The sequence below is a fragment of the Aptenodytes forsteri genome, unplaced genomic scaffold (assembly GCF_000699145.1).
Source record: "Aptenodytes forsteri isolate BGI_AS27 unplaced genomic scaffold, ASM69914v1 Scaffold87, whole genome shotgun sequence".
In the NCBI taxonomy this organism is placed as follows: Eukaryota; Metazoa; Chordata; class Aves; order Sphenisciformes; family Spheniscidae; genus Aptenodytes; species Aptenodytes forsteri.
Window position 1 is genome coordinate 1,175,841 of NW_008796041.1, and position 20,078 is coordinate 1,195,918.

At 36.5% G+C, this 20,078-nt stretch overlaps 1 protein-coding gene across 1 annotated transcript in view; it reads right to left on the reverse strand.

Annotated features, from left to right (window-relative positions):
• Positions 1-312: 312 nt before the first annotated feature.
• Positions 313-20,078, reverse strand: part of UPF2 (UPF2 regulator of nonsense transcripts homolog (yeast)) — a 64,799-nt gene continuing 45,033 nt past the window's right edge. The window contains exons 17-21 of the mRNA XM_009285484.2: positions 19,429-19,527; positions 18,427-18,594; positions 13,378-13,519; positions 9,508-9,628; positions 313-1,588 (exon numbers count right to left, since the gene is read on the reverse strand). Of these exons, the coding sequence (XP_009283759.1) occupies positions 1,579-1,588; positions 9,508-9,628; positions 13,378-13,519; positions 18,427-18,594; positions 19,429-19,527 (540 nt within the window). The 3' untranslated portion in view covers positions 313-1,578. The remainder of the gene's footprint in view (positions 1,589-9,507; positions 9,629-13,377; positions 13,520-18,426; positions 18,595-19,428; positions 19,528-20,078) is intronic.

Consider the following 20,078-nt stretch of genomic DNA (forward strand, 5'->3'; position numbering starts at 1 on the left):
GAAACTTCATTACTATTAATCTAGCCAAAACCAGCTTAATTCAACTCGGGTTAAATTAAATGCATATGACTGCTTCCATTATGTGAAATGACGATCTCAGTTTCACAACTCCTTGCAAAACAGTAAGAAAATCCTGCATTTACTAAGTGTGATTCAAGTGTGTTTCTTGGGGCAAACTGCTTTGGTAAAATGCCATCTATTTTTACGACGCTTGTATGAAGCACTGTCCGAGCTATGGCCCCACGACATACCACAAACTCTTCAAAACATCATTTCAGACGAACAAAGTCAATGTAAAGAGACAGACACCAATTCTAAATTACAACACTTTATTGCAGCATTGGCAAAGGTCAGATTTCTGAAGCTGGTGAAGATCGGGCGGCATTTCTGTATGAAATGTTACAATTTTACAAGTCTCTCTTCCTACATGCAGAAACCAAAAACAGTGGTAAAAAGGATTTTAAAAGAGCTAGAAAAAAGAATTAGTAGTAACATACAGATGAGCTCCTTAACTCAATCAACTACCTCTACCTGAAAGCAAACAAAAAACTATGCTAATAAATAACAGATTGTCAGAAACAGACCAAGAAACCTCATTTCTACTTAGAAAAAAAAAATCTACTTGTTTCCAGACTTAAATCTTTTTTTTTTTTTAAACTTTTTTTTTGTTTCAATAGACACAGAGGCTTATCAACCCGCGAAGATCAACGAAAGATTTGGATCCACTCCTTGACATCCTCCTCTTATGCTGTCACGTTTTGGTTTTCAATGATACATACAATGGGCTCAACTATATCCCTGTCCTCAGGCTGGTGTCAGGCTGTTCCAAGCAGTACGAGTCAACACCCTGTGTTAATCAACTTCACATCCTATTTTAAACCTTAACAGACGTTTTACCTCCTTGGCTCTTGAGTTTTTCACCCCTCCCCGCTCCCCACCCCCTCTTTCTTGCTCCTCTGGCAGCAAAAGGCTATTCCTTAACCAAAAACTTTCTCGCTAAGGAGTGTTCGATAAGAAGTTGTCCTACTTGTCAGGGTTTTCTTTTAGATTTCACCATTTGCTCTACATTTTTCTACTGTAGATTTGCAGCCCCGAAAGAATATCCTTCCAACACAAAGCGCTCGATTTGGAGATAACGTAACTTGCGTCAAGTTTAGAACTTTGTTCTCCCACGTACTGAGCTGTCAAAGACCTCTTCCATTCCAGTGTAATCCATCTGAGTTTCAGGTTGATCTTTGTTTTCACCGAGATGCTCACTGGTGAAGTTAACCATCTCATTCATTTACTTCTGCTCGTATGAGAAAATTAACCCTCAACGCGGTTCCCATAACAAAAAGCTTGCTTTTTTTTTTTTGTAGGCCATGACTGGAAGCTTCCACTTGTTCTGTGCGGGGTTGGGGGGGAAGAAGGGAGGCTGCTATCGCTGCCCCACGGCCCCAGCCTGTCCCAGGTTTCGATTCTGAACGCTCTAGACTGACGTGCTGAGATGTGTCCACTGCTCTCATTTAATCGCTGGAGGACTCCACTATCCACAACATCAGAGATACAGGACCTAATGAAATGACACTTGCTGCTGGATCAACGTCTCCTAAGAAAGGAAAGGGAAAAAATGAATAGTTTAATACGAGATAACCAATACCGTACGGGTTAGCAACCAGTGGAATCAACTGCCAGTGATTTTGATATTCTTTTAGCCTCTACATATTCAAGTTACTTATTTCTATTATCCGCACAAATTTTTCAAAAGACTGCATCAGACAAAAGAAGGTAGATAACTTGTATCAGAAAAGACTGCCCTACACAATTTCAGCAGGCAAGTCTAAAATTGTTCAGAAATACAGCTGCCTTATCCTCCCAGATGAGATGCTAAACTACCAAAGTGCACAGCTGATTTGTGAATTTGATGAAATACAAGTTATTTTAAATAGTTTTCATCTTCTGCAGTTTCTTAATGTTTAGAAGTACTGCAGAAGTGTTAGAGAGGGCTTTCTAGAGTCAAATAATTGTTTAGAACATTTTGAGAGCGTTGACAGTTGTATTAAAATCTTCGATCATCCCTTGTTCAGGAAAAACATGTCCCTACTCAGAAAAAGTCACATGTAATCCTCTTCAGAACGTAAATATGCATTGAAAAATTACACCAATTCGCAGGCACGTGATTCAACAAGATCAGAGCAATCTAGCAGTAACGCTCATCTAGTGTCACTAACTTCAGCACATCTGTCAGTTACTGTATCTGGGCTGGTTTTCAGTTGATTGCTAGACTGCAAATTAAAATTTAGTAGTACAAAGCAAAGTAAAAATCAGACATTTACAATTACAAGAAAGCTCCAGGGCTACACACCCACGTCTTTTACCATGTAAACAAAACAGTTCATGTTCCTTTACGTTAGTGCATAAACCTCAAGCATTTGTTGAACAGTATTTAATCTAAACCTGTTTTTTTATTGAAAATCTTGCAAGAAAAGTGTTACAGGTATGTTAACTGGACATAGTAACTTCTGCATTTCTTGTAACAGATAAAGCTTTCACAGTAACTCTGTATTTTTAGGTATTGCTTTATTTTGTTATCCAGTATTCGTGTATTTTATTTAAACACGCTGTATATCTTTGTCAGGAAGTACTGAGCTGATACATCACTAGAACGTACTGCAGTATTGCTTCTATTACTTGGTAATCTTTTAGTGTTACGTAATACAACATTCCAGTTCTTTGTGGCACGCCTGGTATCATGAACATTGGCTATGTGGTTGCAAAAGAAAGGAACTTTAATTTTAATATATTCAGCAGAATGAGATTTCACTTGCAGAATGCTACAACTGAGAAGAAACTTCAAACATCAATGAATTGCAGAATCGTGCTTTTACCTCTCCATGTCCCTTTCAAAAAATAATTCTGCTGTTGACGAGGAGGGAAGGACAAAGGCTGCATGCATCTAACTTCATAAAAATGACTCTCATCCAAAACAGCAGCTGCCATGGCACGTTGGTGGCAGATTAGACAGAGTAAGTAGTTTCAAAGGATCAGGGCAAGATGCTGCTGGTAAAAATCTTAGAGGCAGTTTTTCCAAAAACAGGTATTTCACATGACATTTCTCTCCAAATTAGTAAATTTGATCCAAACCTATATTTGGCAAGGTCAAACTTTGTACCGTAGCTGTATTAAAGACATCTTGAACTGTATGTGTAAAATGAATCAATTTTTTTGCAACCTACTCCCTCACCTCCCTTCCCTGCTACCAACACAGTTATTAAGTTGTATAAAAATCTTAGTCATCTTTTCAACACCACTGCGTAAGTATTAATACTGCCTAAATACTCCCTGTGATAGAGAAACACACAGATACACTTTTACCTAATCATGGCTGGAGTAGAAAACCAGAACTTGTAAAAAGGCACAGAAACATTACACCACAGCATAGGCTAGGAAATAATCACAAATCCATTGCACACATGAAGTTGGCAGAATTTAAGTCAGCAAGACAACGTTATGCCTTGAGTTGAAACATGCCCAGGAGAATATATGTAACTTATGAAATCAAGACCTTTTTGCACATTGTTGACATCACAAGATCACAAAAAATTCTTATGATTTCTTAACACGTGAGATCTTTGAGATGAAGTTGCACACTTCTCCCTAATCCCTTCCTGTCCTACACCAACCCACAAATGTTTTACGTATTTCTGGAATAATGTATGTATTCACAAATTTCAGGCACCTTCCTTCTCCTCCAAACACCTCCTCGCAAACCTCACTTGCTGCTTTGCTTTTCATGACTAATCTCAGCTTTGGTGCTCTCTGTTCTCCCTCTCTCCTAATCACATTAACCAAAAACAGGAACATGAAATAGAAACACAATGAACACCTGAAATGTATTTTTCCGTTTTAAACATAATGCTCTTTCACGAACAGTTCTTTTCTTTGTGTGCCTTATTCTGCTGAACACATTTTATTGCTTTCAGATGCATGAGCTTTAGGGGGGGAGGACAGTTCTCAATGAGGAAAACACCCTCTGAAGTTCAGACCCCTGCTCTGAACTGTTGCCTGCACAGACAGCAGAGATAACTTACGGAGACTGATCTTTGCTTTCTGCTCTCCTCCCACAAAACCCGCCTTTGAGATTAAACAGTATGTACACATTCCTGCATACTGGCAAGAGAAGCAAAATACCAGAGAGTACTAACTTAAGTCCTGGGAAACTTAAATTCAAGTACCTGTCATGCCACAGTCAGCTTCTTTCCTGTCTCATAGATCTATGGAATTAGACAAAAACCATCACTTGTCTTCCACATGGGAGTGTGTACGTGTGTTCACACGTCAGACTGTGCGGTGACCTGATTCCGCAGTAAGGAATGCAGTAACAGAGATTACAGACATAGTGTACCCTGATATGGGCTGGAGAGAGATTTCAACAAATGTAAAGGTGTTTAGACTCATTCTAAACACATTACTACTGCTCGTGTGACTAAGTTCTCAACAGCAAAATTGGAAATTACATTCTGTAAAACGTTAACTAGCAATTTTGTTTTGAAAAAAATGTAGCACTGGATTTTAAACAGCTGTTATCAGTTTAGCTGTGCAAGAATATATTCTCTGGAACAATCATATTTCAGAGTGTGCGTTTCTGGACTAATAAAATACTAAGGTGCCCTGGGCATTTCCTAATGAATCTGAATTATCACCTTCCACAGTATAAACAGCACGGATTCAAATAATCCGCAAAACCTAGACTTAACTAAGTAAGAGAATCTCAAGCTGTGCAAATTATTTTATATTCTCATCTGTTCCAACAAAAATAAAATACTCTGACAAAATCAAATCAAAGTCATAGTATGCGAAGTGGGCTATTATCAGGAAGGTGTTTTGAGGCTTGGTAGTTAGTTTCCAGAGGGCCACAAAGCTGTAGGGGTTTTTGTTTGATCTATTACTATTTTGTTATTATTGCTATTGAAACAACTTTTTTAAACAAAGAGTCTTTATAAATGAGTATGCTAATAAATAAAATCTTGCCTTCCTTTCCCTCTAAACTGTAATTGTGGTCAGGTATCTCTTCCCCTTTGCTACAGGGGTTAGACTCACACCTACATTTGCAGAGCCCAACAAGCACCATGTTGCAAAGACAAAAACCTGAGGACCTCGCTTCCCCCCCCCAATTAAATTCTAGTGCAGTCCACCAAAAAAAGCTGCAGGATTTGGAAACTCCTCCTTCAGGTTCCTTCCCTGGGCTTTCCTCCCATAAAACAGCTGAAAAGGGAGGTTGGAATTTCTCTGCTGAGTTTGAATGGCTTTCATGGAAAGCTACACTAGCATGTGTATGTATGTATTAGGGAAAAGGATGTAGTACAAGATCAAGAACGACAACTGAGAAAAGGTCAAAATTAAAATACTGGTGAAAAAGATGGCAAAGAATAAGGTGAACTGAGCTAGCACGCAATTAAATAGAGCACTGAATTTTTCAGTATTTATGATATCTAGAATGTGAAGATGGGAGCCATTTCATCATAAAAATCTCTGAAACGAGAGCAAAATATTACTGCTAAAGTGATGACCCCTCTTTTTTTTTTTTTTTTTAAAAGAATACAAGAGGTCATGGAAAATGACAACTAAAGATTTCAAAAGCAGCGTGATGTACCACGGGACAGATTTGTCTGTTCAAGGCAGTGCCATGCCAACACCCAAGAGTTTGTCTAATTTGAGACAGTGACAGTCTACAACAACCAGCTAGACTGAGGCTAACAGAGAAATTGGATTTAGGCTGCCCAAGACTTCTGGTATATATCAGTAAGAAGTGGATTCAAAGCTTCAAAATATAGTATTGGTCAATACATGAACTAAATAGCAGGTGAGGTACGAAGTGTGTTTGTCCAGTAGCTGAAACAGGAAATAATGTTAAATTCACATTTTTCCTTATTATCTATACTCTGATTTTTCAGCATTAATGAAATACTCTTTATTATGGGAATATTTAGCTAATAAAATCCAGCATCCTGTTATTACCTTTATGCTTCATTTTTCTTTATTAAATGGGTTAAAGAGAAATAAGAGTTGGATGCAAATAGGAGACCTGAAATTGCCAATTAACTTGAATATGATTTTGTTTCTCAGCTTACGTCTGCATCCCAGTGGGCCTTTTGACACAGACAGGTCCTCCTTCTCTACTATCAAAACAGCAGTGAGTTTTGAGGTTACTGGTTTTAATATGGAGAGGTTTAACAAGTTAAAAAAGTCCTTGGTAAGGCTCGCTTCTCTATAGTCAAATTTCTCACTGCAATTCTTTTTTCTTTCTTGGTAATCAATGTTTCAAATACATTTCATAAAATGTGGTTATTTACATTTCACTTTATAAGCAAGCCATTTAATGGATCTCAATCCTCTTTAAACAAAGGAAAAACACTTTTTTTGAAGTGAGAGGCTGTTCTCCAGAACTGTAAAAGAATATTTTCATGATAATCCCATCACTGAAAAAAATGACTTTTGTAAATTTTGTGTTTCCTGAAGGTATCAGCTTAACAGCTTGATAGCCAAAGTCCTCTTTTAATACACAAATGCTACAGAACTGGAGGCAAGAGTGAAAATTGTTGCCTCCCCAGTTCTGCTGAAGCAAGTCAAGGAACCCTACTCTTAATGGAGTCACAGTTAAGTTATCTTTAAGGCCAGTCAGCCTTAAATGTATGAGTCCCAAAAAGAATCTCCTCCTTGCAGGATTAGTAGGTCTTCAAGCCTAAGGCTATACAAGCAGGCAATTACAAATAAACAGCAATAAACTCCAATTTTTGATCCAGCATTTTGCACACGCTAAATAATAAGGAATCTGACAAAGCCTGTCAATCTCACTGCACTTAATTCAATACAGAAAAAGGACATTAACGGATAACAAATAAAGTAAACACTGCAAAAGATTTCTCTCTTGTTTTTTAACAAAATGCGTGCTGTATAGCCACAGCCACTAATTCATTCTTCTATTTACTGTGGGTTTATCACAGGCAAAGGAGGCAACACATTTATGGGTGTTTTTGGATTTTTTGGTTTTGTTTTGGTTTAGTACCCCACTAGACCAAAACAGAATCACAGAAAAATTTGGGTTCCAAGGGCCCTCTGGAGGTCATCTAGTCCAAATCCTGCTGTGACAGCAGGGCTCGCTGCAATGCTAGATCCAGTTGTTCAAGGCCAAAAACATACGAGAGAACCCAGTGCTGCCTTCATTAATTTTTGAATCATCCATTACGATAGGTAGATTTGGATTTAACTTTCTAAAAGATGTCTGAAACACAGTGCTTAGGGCATGTTCAGCAACACAAAAGTAAAGGTAAAAACACCAAATTAATTTCTCTGCTCTTAACACTATTTGAAATGCAAGGAAGTCCTCATCCCAACCTTAGCTGTCAGAACCTGTCAGGTTGTACATTACAGTGGAATCAACCAGATTTACTTGCTCAGATTATCCCTAGCCTCAGGAAGTTTAAAATAAAAAGTTGCATACCTTAGAGAAAGTAACATACATTATTATTTCTGATAAATTTGAGTTAGTATTGCAAGAAAATAACATATCAGTCATCTTTATATACATAGAAGAAACAACGCAACACAGCTCACTCATCATGTAAGTGATAACATCTGTAATTATACAAATTGGTTCTATCATGTAGGAAAGTAAAAGCTTTTCCAAACATACTAAAATTAACAGCTCAGTTCCTATTTGCTCTCAGCAAATACGAAGATACTCTAGTGTCCTCAGAGTCCATGGGGTAACTTCTTAACTAAAACATGAGGGTAGTCTGGGCAGAGAGGCTGCAGTTCACCCTTCAGAGTCAGAAGACAATCTTCAATATATCCTATAAATCAGAAGCTCTAAAAATGTAGGTGACAGACTATCTATACTACAAGTGGTAAGCCATTGGTGGACCCACAGTCCCCAATAAGTAAATCTCTGCTTAAATATCTTTCAGTGGGGGTTATGAAAAGTAACATTCCCTTACTACAGGCTAAGATAGCTCAACTGATGCATGACTGCAAGTCTGAGTGTTGCACTATGCCACAAATAAAATATGCCTGCTAAAACCAACTTCCAGGTCCCTGCTCTAAGGAGCTTACAGATTAAAAGGAACAAAGAGTAAATTACATAATACAAAACTACATCAGAATTGCAAGCGCATGGCACAGCTATTTGAACAAGCAAACACTACTTAAACCGTTCGCTGGATAATGTCTGACCTAGTTTACAGTGAAGTCCTAAATTACGTTTTCCCTAAAACATTTGAAAATAAAAAGCTTTCAGAAGAACTGCATTTAAACAAAATATGCAAATATCACATCTACTGGTCTGGCTGCTGTATTTAAAGAGTAATTGCAGTGTGCTTCTCATACAGGTTGCAAGGCATTTGGGAAAGATGACCTAAAGAAGAGAAGACTGCATAGTTATTTATGAAACACCTGCAAGTATTATGGCAATTCAGTATAACCAAATAGTTTATATTTCTATGACAGTATTAGGCCACAGTGATATGAAAAAGCTAAATGGACAGCACCACTCATTTTATTGAGTTACATCTGGTTTGTTTTTTTTTTAAATATTTATTTTCAATTGCAGTCTGTTTTCCAAAAAGAGGGGTTTTTTTGTACAAGCAGTATCCATATAGGGTCTCAGTGGAGTGAGTGATCATCAGGAAGTTATATAACTATATGAAGTTATATATTATATGACTATAAAAATGTACCAGAAAAGAAGTTGGCAGTTACTGTAACATAGGATTAGCACATTACATTAACTTATTTGTAGTTTACAAAGACAGACCCATTTGTAGGCAAACTCTCCCTTCCCAGTTGCTGCTCCTATCTATCCACCTCCAAAATTAACTTGCAAAGAAGAGAAACATGAAAGCAGTCTGTGTTTCACCTGAAACTGTCTATTCAAATTCGTGCTGCAGGGTTAATTTAATGGTTTATTCGCAAGCTTACTCCAAGTGAGAAAAGACACACTGAGATATATTAAAGCTGTAGAATGACGATTAGGCAATCTGGAATGACTCTTTTCATGTTAATACTGGTTTTGGTATGCTCTTGCACACCATAAATCAAAGGTTCTCCTCCCCCCTCCCCACCTTTACTATATTTACTTTCCATTCAGGGCTTCAAATACATAGGTATAGCTCTCAAATTCACCAAATTGGAAAAACACAATGGGAATTTCTCTAGATACTCAAAAATATCCTCCTCCCCCCTCCCCCCCCCAAAGCAGACTTGCATCTTTTCCCCTATAAAAAGAGGCTCGGATTCTACCAGCCATTTCACAACTGAAAAATAATCCTCTGGCTTCCAAACCTCTGTCAAGGGCATATTTACAGACACTGTTAGAAGCACAAAACACTGCTCAGTATTTTAACAGAATGCTTTAGAATGGAAACTACTAACAAATGCATTTGCACTACACAGATCATTATCTGTTTCAATTATGAAGGTAATTACTTGCCTAGAACCAGAATTACCACATTTAAAGGAAGATTGTCCTACCTCCCACCAGTTTTAAAGATTAGATCTGCATTAGGTGCTCCCTTCGGATGCTGGTAACGAGGCCGCCGTTCACGATTAGTATTTGCTGGAGCTGGACGCTGTGCCAGAGACTGCAACATTTCTGTAATTTCATACATAAGAAAGTTCAATACATTTTCTATGCATCTTTTTGAAGAAGAATTTACACAAGCACATTTCACTGCCATGTAGTAAAAAACAAACAACAAACTAAACCTTATTTACACTTCGCTATACTTTAGGGTTAGCACTCCTCAAGCTATTCCATAACAGCTAGTTTTAAAAAAGTTACTAGATTGCAAAGACAGCTTTGACAAATCCAAGCTACTCCATAATATGAACTTGCATTTCCAGATGTTCTTACAGAAGGAACTGCCAGCAATGGTTTTCATCACAGGTGCCTAAGGAAGGGGGCTGTGACCTTTTCTTTCTAAATATATCAGCCACCACTTTCTTTATCAATGATCAGGGACAAAGATTCACAGCAGTATGAGAAGCCACATTAAACCACCCTGAAATAGTAACAACTGGGCAATGGTGCTGCCAATTAAAGACTCGGCAAGAAACCTGTCCTAAAATTAGGCATTGAGAAGTCAGGTATTTAAGTCTAAGCTAGCCATAATAGGATCCTTTTACAGAGACAGGCACCTGAAGAGGGTGACTCAACTGACCTACATTACACCAGCTGTCTCATGGACGGAGTTTTTCACTTTATGATCAGTGGGAAGAAATAGGTGGGTGCAGAAAGAAGCCTACACTACCCAGTTTAGCCCTGGACATCTACCTAGCTTAAACTGCCCAGAAGTTGGAAGTATCAGTGTTTTGGCATTTGGTAAAACTTCATTTCTGAAATTTCATTTCATTTTTGTTATGAGAAAAAGATGGTTCTTTACCAGATTAAGTTAATGGTTATTAAGTACCCAATATAATTACAAATACATCATAGGGACCTCCACATAACCTCTGCCTGTATGTTAATGCAACTAATGGAAAGTATTCTGACAGTCCACCTGTGCAAGAATCTACATTACTCAAACAGACAGATGGAATAAATGAAGGGGAAAAGTGGAATAAGCTCTTAAACAGATTATGTTTGAAGGTCTGCTCTGTCTGGTTCTCTAATCTCTGGTAATCTCATTGGAGACACATACCCATCATCTGCTAGAAACAAAACTTCCACTAGTCTCACAATGACTTGCACAAGGCAAAACTGGAGACTCTAATGAGATTCTTTTGCCATTTACAAAATGCACATGAAGCTTTCAGTAAGTTATCCACTCAATCTTTGAGAAACTGGGAAACTATGAATGATTTAATACACAATATTGGTGTCAACAGTTAATAAACCACATTCACACTCTGTATATTCCTCTATCAACATCTGGAAAAGGCAAAGAAAGCCATTCAACACACTGACAGTCCATTTTTGTAAACATCATGAAATAACATCCTTCAAAGTGATTCTGTATGCCAGGAGAGATCTCTGTTGGCAATGACAAGACCCAGGAAGAAAATAAGAAGAGATTATGGTACATTGCCAGCCAGGTGCCAGAAGCAAGAAATGAATGAGCAAGTATGTGCATGCCTGTCTCTTCTGTTTTCCACATTGTAGGTGAAAGAAAATATCAGGGTTTGTGAAAAGTCAGTAACTGAGAAGTTGAGTAATGGAGAAGGTAACAGAAGGAAGAAATGGCAAGGGAGCACAATGTATTAGCTAGGCTGAAGGCACGTCACCCGTCTTTGGTTTTAGTGAAGAAAAAAAAATAATCTACACAGAAAAATACTAGTCTTAATTAGAGAGTCACCCAGTTCCTCATATTTCTTTAAATTAAAAATGTTTGTAATACTAATACACATTACTGAAGTATTAAATAATTATCTGATACTACTTTGAAGTACATTGGTGAATTTTCATCCATTAGCTACTCTGTGCAGATGAAAAAAACCAAATATACGTGCAAATGTTAGGACAACCCTGAAGCATTCTTCCAGAAATTGAGACTTCTTCGTCCCTTGGTAACTTCAAAGCTTGAAACAGAAATTTAAAACCAACTCTTTCTTTCAGTGGGTATGTACCAACTTGTTACAGGCAAGCTGACTGTTCAAATGTAACAATCAACTGCACAAAATCTAAACAAAAAATAGTTCCAAAGAGGAATGTAATTTGGCCTATTTAATTTAACCTGATTAAAAGGTCCTTTTTAATTTGGTTTTACTGTGTATATTACCCAGGTTACTGAAAAAGAATCAACAGCTGTTTTAAAAATGGATGTCAATTATGGAACCTATTTCTTCTGTGCTGATTTTCCTCCTATGTTAATGCTTTATACACAGCACCTAGAAAATCTATGAGAAAGTAAAAAAGCGCCTATTACTGGTTATCAATTGGTATCAGTTGTCTGATCGATTTTTGTTGGACAAAATCAATGTGATCTTATTTTGGATAAGAAGCACAATTGCTCACAATAAACTCCTAGATTAAACAGACTGATTTTAAAGATACCAACAAAGTCATACGACAAGGCATAAAAACCCAAATGCCCTGACAAGTAAAAAGATCAGAAATATCATTAATGAGGAAAAACCCACAAAAAGTCTGAGAAAAGCACTTAAGTGTCTAATTCTAGGGTCTACTGTTTCTCTTCCTTTTTCACAAGTGGGCTTTATAAGAGGGCAGTGTCTCGGAAAAGAAGTTTGAGCTGATTACAATGTTTAATACTAAAAATATATTCTGTTACCATTTCAGAGCTCTGTAGACACTCACTTTGGAAAAATACTCCTTTTTACGATTACAAGTTTAGTTCTTGTACTATCAAAGTTCTGAAGAGAGTGTTAGATCCCATAGTGTTTTTAGAATTCAAGCTGCTTTAATGTAAATTTCCCATTTCTTGATGAAAAATGACCTTTTACTACATACCTTAAATGAGATTTCCTGCTAATTAACTACTTATACTGTCCTTACCACCAGACTGCAACATCTTTAAAAAAAAAAAAAGAGCAAGAACTTTGGAGATGTTAAATGGAAATACTAACGTAAGAACCTAATACCATCAGTTTTATTGGTCTGGCTTTGTTTACTATCTGAGTAAGCCAAGGAAAGTTGAGTCTGAAAAAAAGAAAACCCCACCCACCCAACAACCAAACACATCAAGCACACCAGTTTAGGGGCTATATGATCTGTTGTATTAACTGTTTGCTTCAATCTGTCCAGGTTCCAAAATGCCTGACTTACATATCTTTAAAAAACAAATTAGATCATATAATTTGTAGGAAACTTTCATCCTGTTAATATATCGTTATGCTCCAGATCATAGCACTTCTTGAACCTTTAGAAATATGAAGCTGAGGTGACAGTTTTTATTTCTCAGGTGAAGGTTACCTCTTAGTATTTGCAAGCCTTAGCAAGACTGATGAAGATTCTAAATACCTATATACCTGAATATCTAAAATACCTATTAATATCTAAAAAGCAGAGTTTAAGTTGCACAGAATTAATTCCTCATATCCAACTCAGTTGTCTTGCAGTAATGCAGACAATGCCACAAACATCAGATTAATTTTGTGTTATCTTATTTTTAAGAAAACAATCTCAGTTCTTCCCCTTTCCCAAAATAAATGGAAATGCTGAGATTTGAGGCCCACTTAAAAACTCCCGTTCATGGAAAAGCTATAAAAACTTCTTCAAGCACAGAGACCAGGAAGTAAATAATGAATGACTGAAACGTAAATACAGGCTTTTCATGAAGTATTGCAAATCAATATTCAGAACTTGAATTGTCATAAATAGTATTTTCTGTAGATCCATGAAAGTTCGTCCGAAAATAAATATTAAATATTTGGTGATTTTCTTACCCTGGTAGTCCTCTTGTTCTTGCCTTTCATTGATATCCAAAGTGAGCTTTTTCATCCTCATTCTCTCCTCCTGTTCAGCTTGTTGTTGGTTCCAATGGTTTGCAGCAAGTTGGGAAGACATTGGCACATTTAGGATCTTAAACTGTAAATGAAAATAAGTTTAAGTGGCCATCGCAGAAAAAAAAAAACAAAACAACCACAAAACAATCCAAAATACAGAAGGGTTGTAGTTATTTCTAGGTTATTTTGATGAGATACTTTCTACAGAAGTTTCTACTGGAAAGTGAGTTGTTAGTTTTGTTTGCTTGGGTTTTTTTAGACTATTTCACATAAGGAAGCATGAGAAAATACAAGATACTCAGACCTCCTAAAGACACAGAGAACATACAAAAAAGGCTGATGTACTGCTAAGGCAAAAGACTATTACACACAGTATTTATGGGAATAAAATTGATTAACTTTCACCAGGAACACATAGCTATATGCTTTATTTCTTATTTTCATACAAGCTGATACCCTCACAGTGAATTACATTGGTCTTGAGATGCAAGCACCATAGCTGGCTCAGAAAGCTGCATCTCTCTCCAAAGGTTTCTACCTTCCAAAGAGATGACGCCCCTGAGCAGAATTTCTACTATTAATCCCTTGTGATAACAGAGGAGAAATATTCCAAGCATTTCAGATACGCCCCAGCATTCCTTGGTTGGTACTTTTCCTTTTACGAATAATTCTAGCTCCACAGTGCTTCTTCTTAATCTGGAGACAGCTGTGGTGTCAAATTTAATCTTTTCCTCCTTCCCCACACCTAAACATCCACACTACACATTCAACACGTTATCTGATTTGCCATAAGCTGCATTAAAGGTAAGCTTGGTACTACTCCGACAGAAGTACCCTCTCTCTGAAAAATACAGCTGAGATTTTCAGAGAGGCATAGGGAAGATACTTTCTTTTTCCCCAGACTCAGAAAATCCAAGTTTCTATTTCCACAGAAAATTTTTTTACAGTTGTTCCAAAACAGAGAAGTGATTCATAATCTTATCTGCAACTGAAACAATAGTTTTCAGAAACCCCTTAATGCTAAAGTTTGTGAACATATTTAGAAAAATTTCACTTCCTCCTTCAACTGCACATCCATTAGAAATAACTATTTCCGTGCTCTAAGTAGGGTAATGCATTTAAGGATAATCACTCTCAATATTCCACGAACTGCTGCTTGTTCTTGTCATCTGAGATCTATTTCCACAGAAATAGAAGCAGAGCAAATTTCTAAGTGTTCTTTTCTGCTACACTGTCAAAAGCTGCAGACAGAAAGATACATTATCAAAACCTCTGCCGAGAAGGTATATAATAAAAGCAAAATCCTCACTGCGTATGGTTAGTATGTAATGCAGTAACTACTAAAAAATCTCAAGGTATCTATTAGATAGTAGTGCCCCACTAGCAGATGAATGATGAGTGTGAGAAGACACCAAGTACCCAGATGCAGCATTTGAAAATAAACTGTGTTTGAAACAGTTAAGGCAGACTTGCAAACACTTGAGAAAAAACTGGGTACAGTGAAACCCTATCAATTAGAAGATTTATTTAGGTAAGACAAATCAGGCAAAAGATTTTTTTTTTGGGGGGGAGGGGGGAGAGGGTAATAGCATATTATATTGAACATAAATACAAGCTTGTTATGAAGGTGTGCAGGGAAGAATAAAAATGTTAGTTCTTGAAATTCCAACAGAAAAGTAAGCTTTAGTTACTTATTGCTGAGCAGACTGTGCATGTTCCCAGATACTGTCAAGTGAGCTTTACACTAACTACACAAATAACTAACCCATTAGCAGCATTTCATGATAAAAATCATTCCTTAGCTTCACCATTAAGCTCCTCATCCATCTTAATATGTCCTTTATATTTTATCTTTTCTACGGATTTATCAGCTTAATGGGATTGGTAAGTGTTTTCAGACAGGATGCTTAAAGTAGAAAAAAAGAAAACTGAAATAAAGAAAGGTGCAAATGCAAGAGACTGGTAACTAACAAACTATCAAAGTCACTATCGCAAGGCAATCAGACAGTTGCCATCTGAAATCAAATCACTGATGACAATTACTAAAGGATATGATGATTACTGAGCAAATGAAATATTTCTGATTTGCAACTAGAGAAGAGGTATATCAAAAACCTCTTATAAAATCTGTGAGATGGGGACAGAACATAAGGACTTCACTTAGAAGATGGCAAACTGAAGAAAGATCAAAAATTATCATTCAGAAGACTAGATTACAGATTTCATAAAAATGTCACTGAGATAAAGAATTTCACATTCAAGGACAGACTTGACCATTCCATGGATACTACCATTCTTTTATGGAACCTTGCCAAAAATCTTTCCAATGCAAGGAAATCTTTTGTCTTAGGTATTAACCAAATTTCTTGACACTAGGTGACTTTTTTTTTTTACTGTCTAAATCTCACCTTAGTTCACACCTACCTGGCATAAAACTACTTGGACAGTTTCAAAAACACCAAATGGTATTAGACAGACCTCAGCTCTGAACCCTTATGACAGCAATACTTCTTTATTTCCCCTTGCTCTCTCATGGCTTGTGGATAAATCATGATGCCATAGTCTAATTTCCAATAACCATGTTCAGTTCTCTACTACTAGTTTTGTAAGTTTTGTCATACAACTTTGCTACAGCTGACGGGTGCAAAAACCTAGCCACCCATTGCAAGACACTGGCCTACCTGATGTTCTTGCTATTGCCTGTTTTTGTAAATCACAGTGTGACAAAAAAGGATAAAATACAGTGTCCTTGTTACTATCAGCCTGCAATGACTATTAATTCAGGTTGTAAGCTGCTGGCAAATAGCAGTCAGTTGTTCTTGTGTTACTTCAAAAAACTAGTTGTCAATGCTCCACTAAAATCTGGCTGAACACTGGCATGCAAACTGAGTATTTAGTGACTGGACCCCAACTACCAAATATTAACTGCCGGAAGGAAGCACAGCACGTTCCATTTTCATCAGTAAGTACTTTCTTACAGTGAAGATTTCTAGTTTCAGCAGCAGTGTTGACAAAGAACACAGAGACCAAACCAATTGCTACACAAGGTTGACGTCATAGTGAGGTGGCGATGCTTATCATTCCAGTGACTGTGCAGATGAGAAGTTACTTACAGCCTTCCAGGCTGTCTGCAAACTCCTTTTGACTGTTTTTAAAAAGCTGAAAGTTTACAGCTATAAACTTAACAGTAAAGCATGCGTCCATCACTTCAAAACTCTGTGCACATTCTGCTCACGCAGATTTAAAATAAAGTACTATAAGAAGGAATAATTATTTTCTTTTCAATTCTACCTCTTCTTTCCTGCTTATTTTTCCACTAAAACTGACTACTAAGACATTTTTTTTTTTCTGAATACAAAACTATGGACAAAGAAGCCTTTCATTGATTCAAGAACTGAACCAGTCTGTAAAGCAACTGTTTTCTACATTTCTAGAAACACTGAGAAGAGTTTTGGCAGGAAGAGCCTACTCCCAAAAGCAAATATTGGGGGAGGAGTAGGGAAAGCTCCTGAACAAGTTCTGCTTTCTTTTTCAAGCCACACGTTGGCAATATTTTCCCCTCACACAGAATATGAAGATCAGAAAATTCTTGGTAACTACAGATACTCCCAGTAAATTATCCTGAAAAAGCTAAACACCATTTTCTTTTCATGGAGTTCCCTTCAATCCCTTCTCAGCCCAATGACAACAGTTACAATTCCCCACTCAAAACTTCTGTAGAACTTTGTATACAACATTCAAGTTCCAGGAAAACCAGAATAACCAAACAAATGTAGTAAGGAAATCAGTTAATCATCACTACTAAATGCAAGCACGTAAATGTCCACTCAAATAGGTATCACCACTTACATTTTCAGAGCGCTTACATAGCACAGCATTTTCTTACCAGACTAACAAGGCTTAAAAACACATTGGGAATCACATACGCTCACTAGTTCAAGGGTTTTATGAAAACAGACCTCAACTTTCTACACAGATTTTTAAAGTGTCTTTTACACAGAGAAAGAGAAAGATTCTACTTCAGCTTTACATACCTCAACTGTTACACTACTGTCACAATTCAGGTAACAGAAGTCAAAACAGAAGTAATGGCATGGACAACAGATTTAAATACTCGAAAGGCACAGATGCATGGAATAAAACAATGCCTTGGTTTTGCTTTCCACAAAAAGTCACTGGAGTCATTCACTTTCATCATCAATTTATAAAACCAAGACAAAAAGGTTTCTTTAAAGGACTTAAACCATGACAAGAAATGCATGCGGAACGTGTTAGGTATTGATTTGTATACTATGTATTTGCTGACCCAGGAAAATTCAAACATATACTGGAGAAAAGAGCCAAGGCAAATGTATAGCTTGGCTGCATGAAGCAAGAGGTTTGTTTTATCAACATGATTTCCATTTAAAAGTTTCTCTGAGAGATTCACTCAGCATTTTCTGGAAGAGTCCTCTAAAAAAAGCCTTCAGAGATAATAATTTTTTTCCCGAGTTGAACAAATTCAACCAAGTGGCAGTTACTTAAGAAATGGAATTTAGCAAACACCATACATCTTGATTTGAAGCTGAATGTGTTTTCAGAAAAATCTGTAGAATCTTGAAGATTCTGGAATATTCCTTCTCCTTTTCTTTTCTACTCCTTTTAATTTCCAGTGGCAGTCCACCAACTGCAAGCATTCATCTTCAACAACTATGTTTAAAATACACATAAAATGTCCCACTGTCCCACTGGTGTGATCATGAAATGTAATTAGTAACAGTATAATTTAACCACAGAATTTTCCCACATGATTTCTATTAACAACCAAGAATTTCAAGAAACTACATATGGTATTTTCTATTTATCAAAATTAAGATGCCTGCATCCTAATCTGATAAAAGGATGAAGAAAAAAAATTCTGTGACTTCGAAAGTCAGAGAGCGTCACTTTCAGAAAACTGAAAGGATTTTATTTATTTAAGCAATATCTATACCTTACATGAACTCTTACCTGCTGTTTGTTGCCTTTTCGTGTTAACATGACAAATGGCATTGTGTCTCCAGACTCTGACTCTCCTTCCCCACCTCCAAGCGGGGGACCCTTCTTGAGCTGACTTTTGAGATGTAGAGGAATAGCAACATCCAACTGATGTACTTTAACAGATTCACCGCTCCGTTGCTATTAAAAAAAGTATATTCTATAAGTGATCTATATTCTATATGATCTATATTCTAAATTGATTCCAAATGATCTAAATGAACTATATTCTATAAATGATCTATAAATGCTAAAAGTGTCAGTCTGGCAACATTCATATTTTCATGACTGAGAAAAGTTTTAACCTTCCAAGAAAACAGAGTAATACACAAAAAAAAAAAATGTATTAGGCTTTATTACATTTTCCTTTGATTTCCTTGCTTGTGAAGAACAACATTACAGGGACAGAATACTTCAAATTTCAAAGGAATTTTAGGTAACTTAACTTTATAAGGAAAGAAATCTAGAGACTTCATTAAACACACTTGAGAATGGACATTCTACATTCAAGATTTTTTTGTAGCATGTTATTAATATATTCCTCATACAGGGCTTGCAATACTCAATACTTAAATATTTACCAGATGTGACTGAAAAAAAAAAAAACAACCCGGGACTTAAAGGTTATATAAATTTAAATGCAGCTACATTTTAAACATACTAAAACCTAGGCTTGGACAGTCTAGGATAAAATCAGAAACATTGCATAGTATCTGATGCAATTGTTATTCATCCACTAAAACATCTGTCAGCATGTCATATATTCACTGGGCAAACAAAACTAAGAGCTACTTATCCAAACATGTCAATTGCAGAGAAGAGGCCACAACTAAGAAAGAAAAAAAAAAAAAAAATCTATGTTCTTTAATATGGTAAACTATGCATTAATCTTTTATTTACTTTTAATTAAAAAAACTTCAAATACAGTTAGCTGTACAGCAAGTTACATTAATTTAAGAAAACAAATATTTATACCTGAAGATTTTCCAGCATCATTTTATCCAATGCCTGAATGAAGTCCTCATCTTCTGCACAAGGGACATGCTTAAGCCCTCCTCCTTTAATCATTACTTCCTATTGCAATGGGAAAAAAACCTTCTATTACATTAGATCCAGAAATATGAATATTCAGTCTAGAAATAAGGGGAAAAATATCCTTATTGCTTCCATATCATACATAATCAAAAGCTTAAAAAATAAATTGTTGAAGAAAAAAGTTTTCAGCCTGGATTATTTTCTTGAAGAAATATTTTCTGACATTTATTGCATCAATTATGAAGGCTGGACACTTATTCTAACATACTAGCGTATGTGTACAGATGCGCATGCACACATTCTAGATATGGCAACAGTACAAAGAAAAGTCTCTATCCCTACCACACCTAATTTAACTAATTTTTTCCATTAAATCCGTAAGTTAGATGGTCTTTTCAAGATGAATACTATCCTTCAGTATTTGGAAAGCACAACATGACAACAAAAATGTTTGAAGTCAGTACCCGAACACATTGTTCTATAACGATTATTACTTTTGTCCTGGTTTCGGCTGGGATAGAGTTAATTTGCTTCCTAGTAGCTGGTACAGTGCTGTGTTTTGGATTTAGCATGAGAACAATGTTGATAAC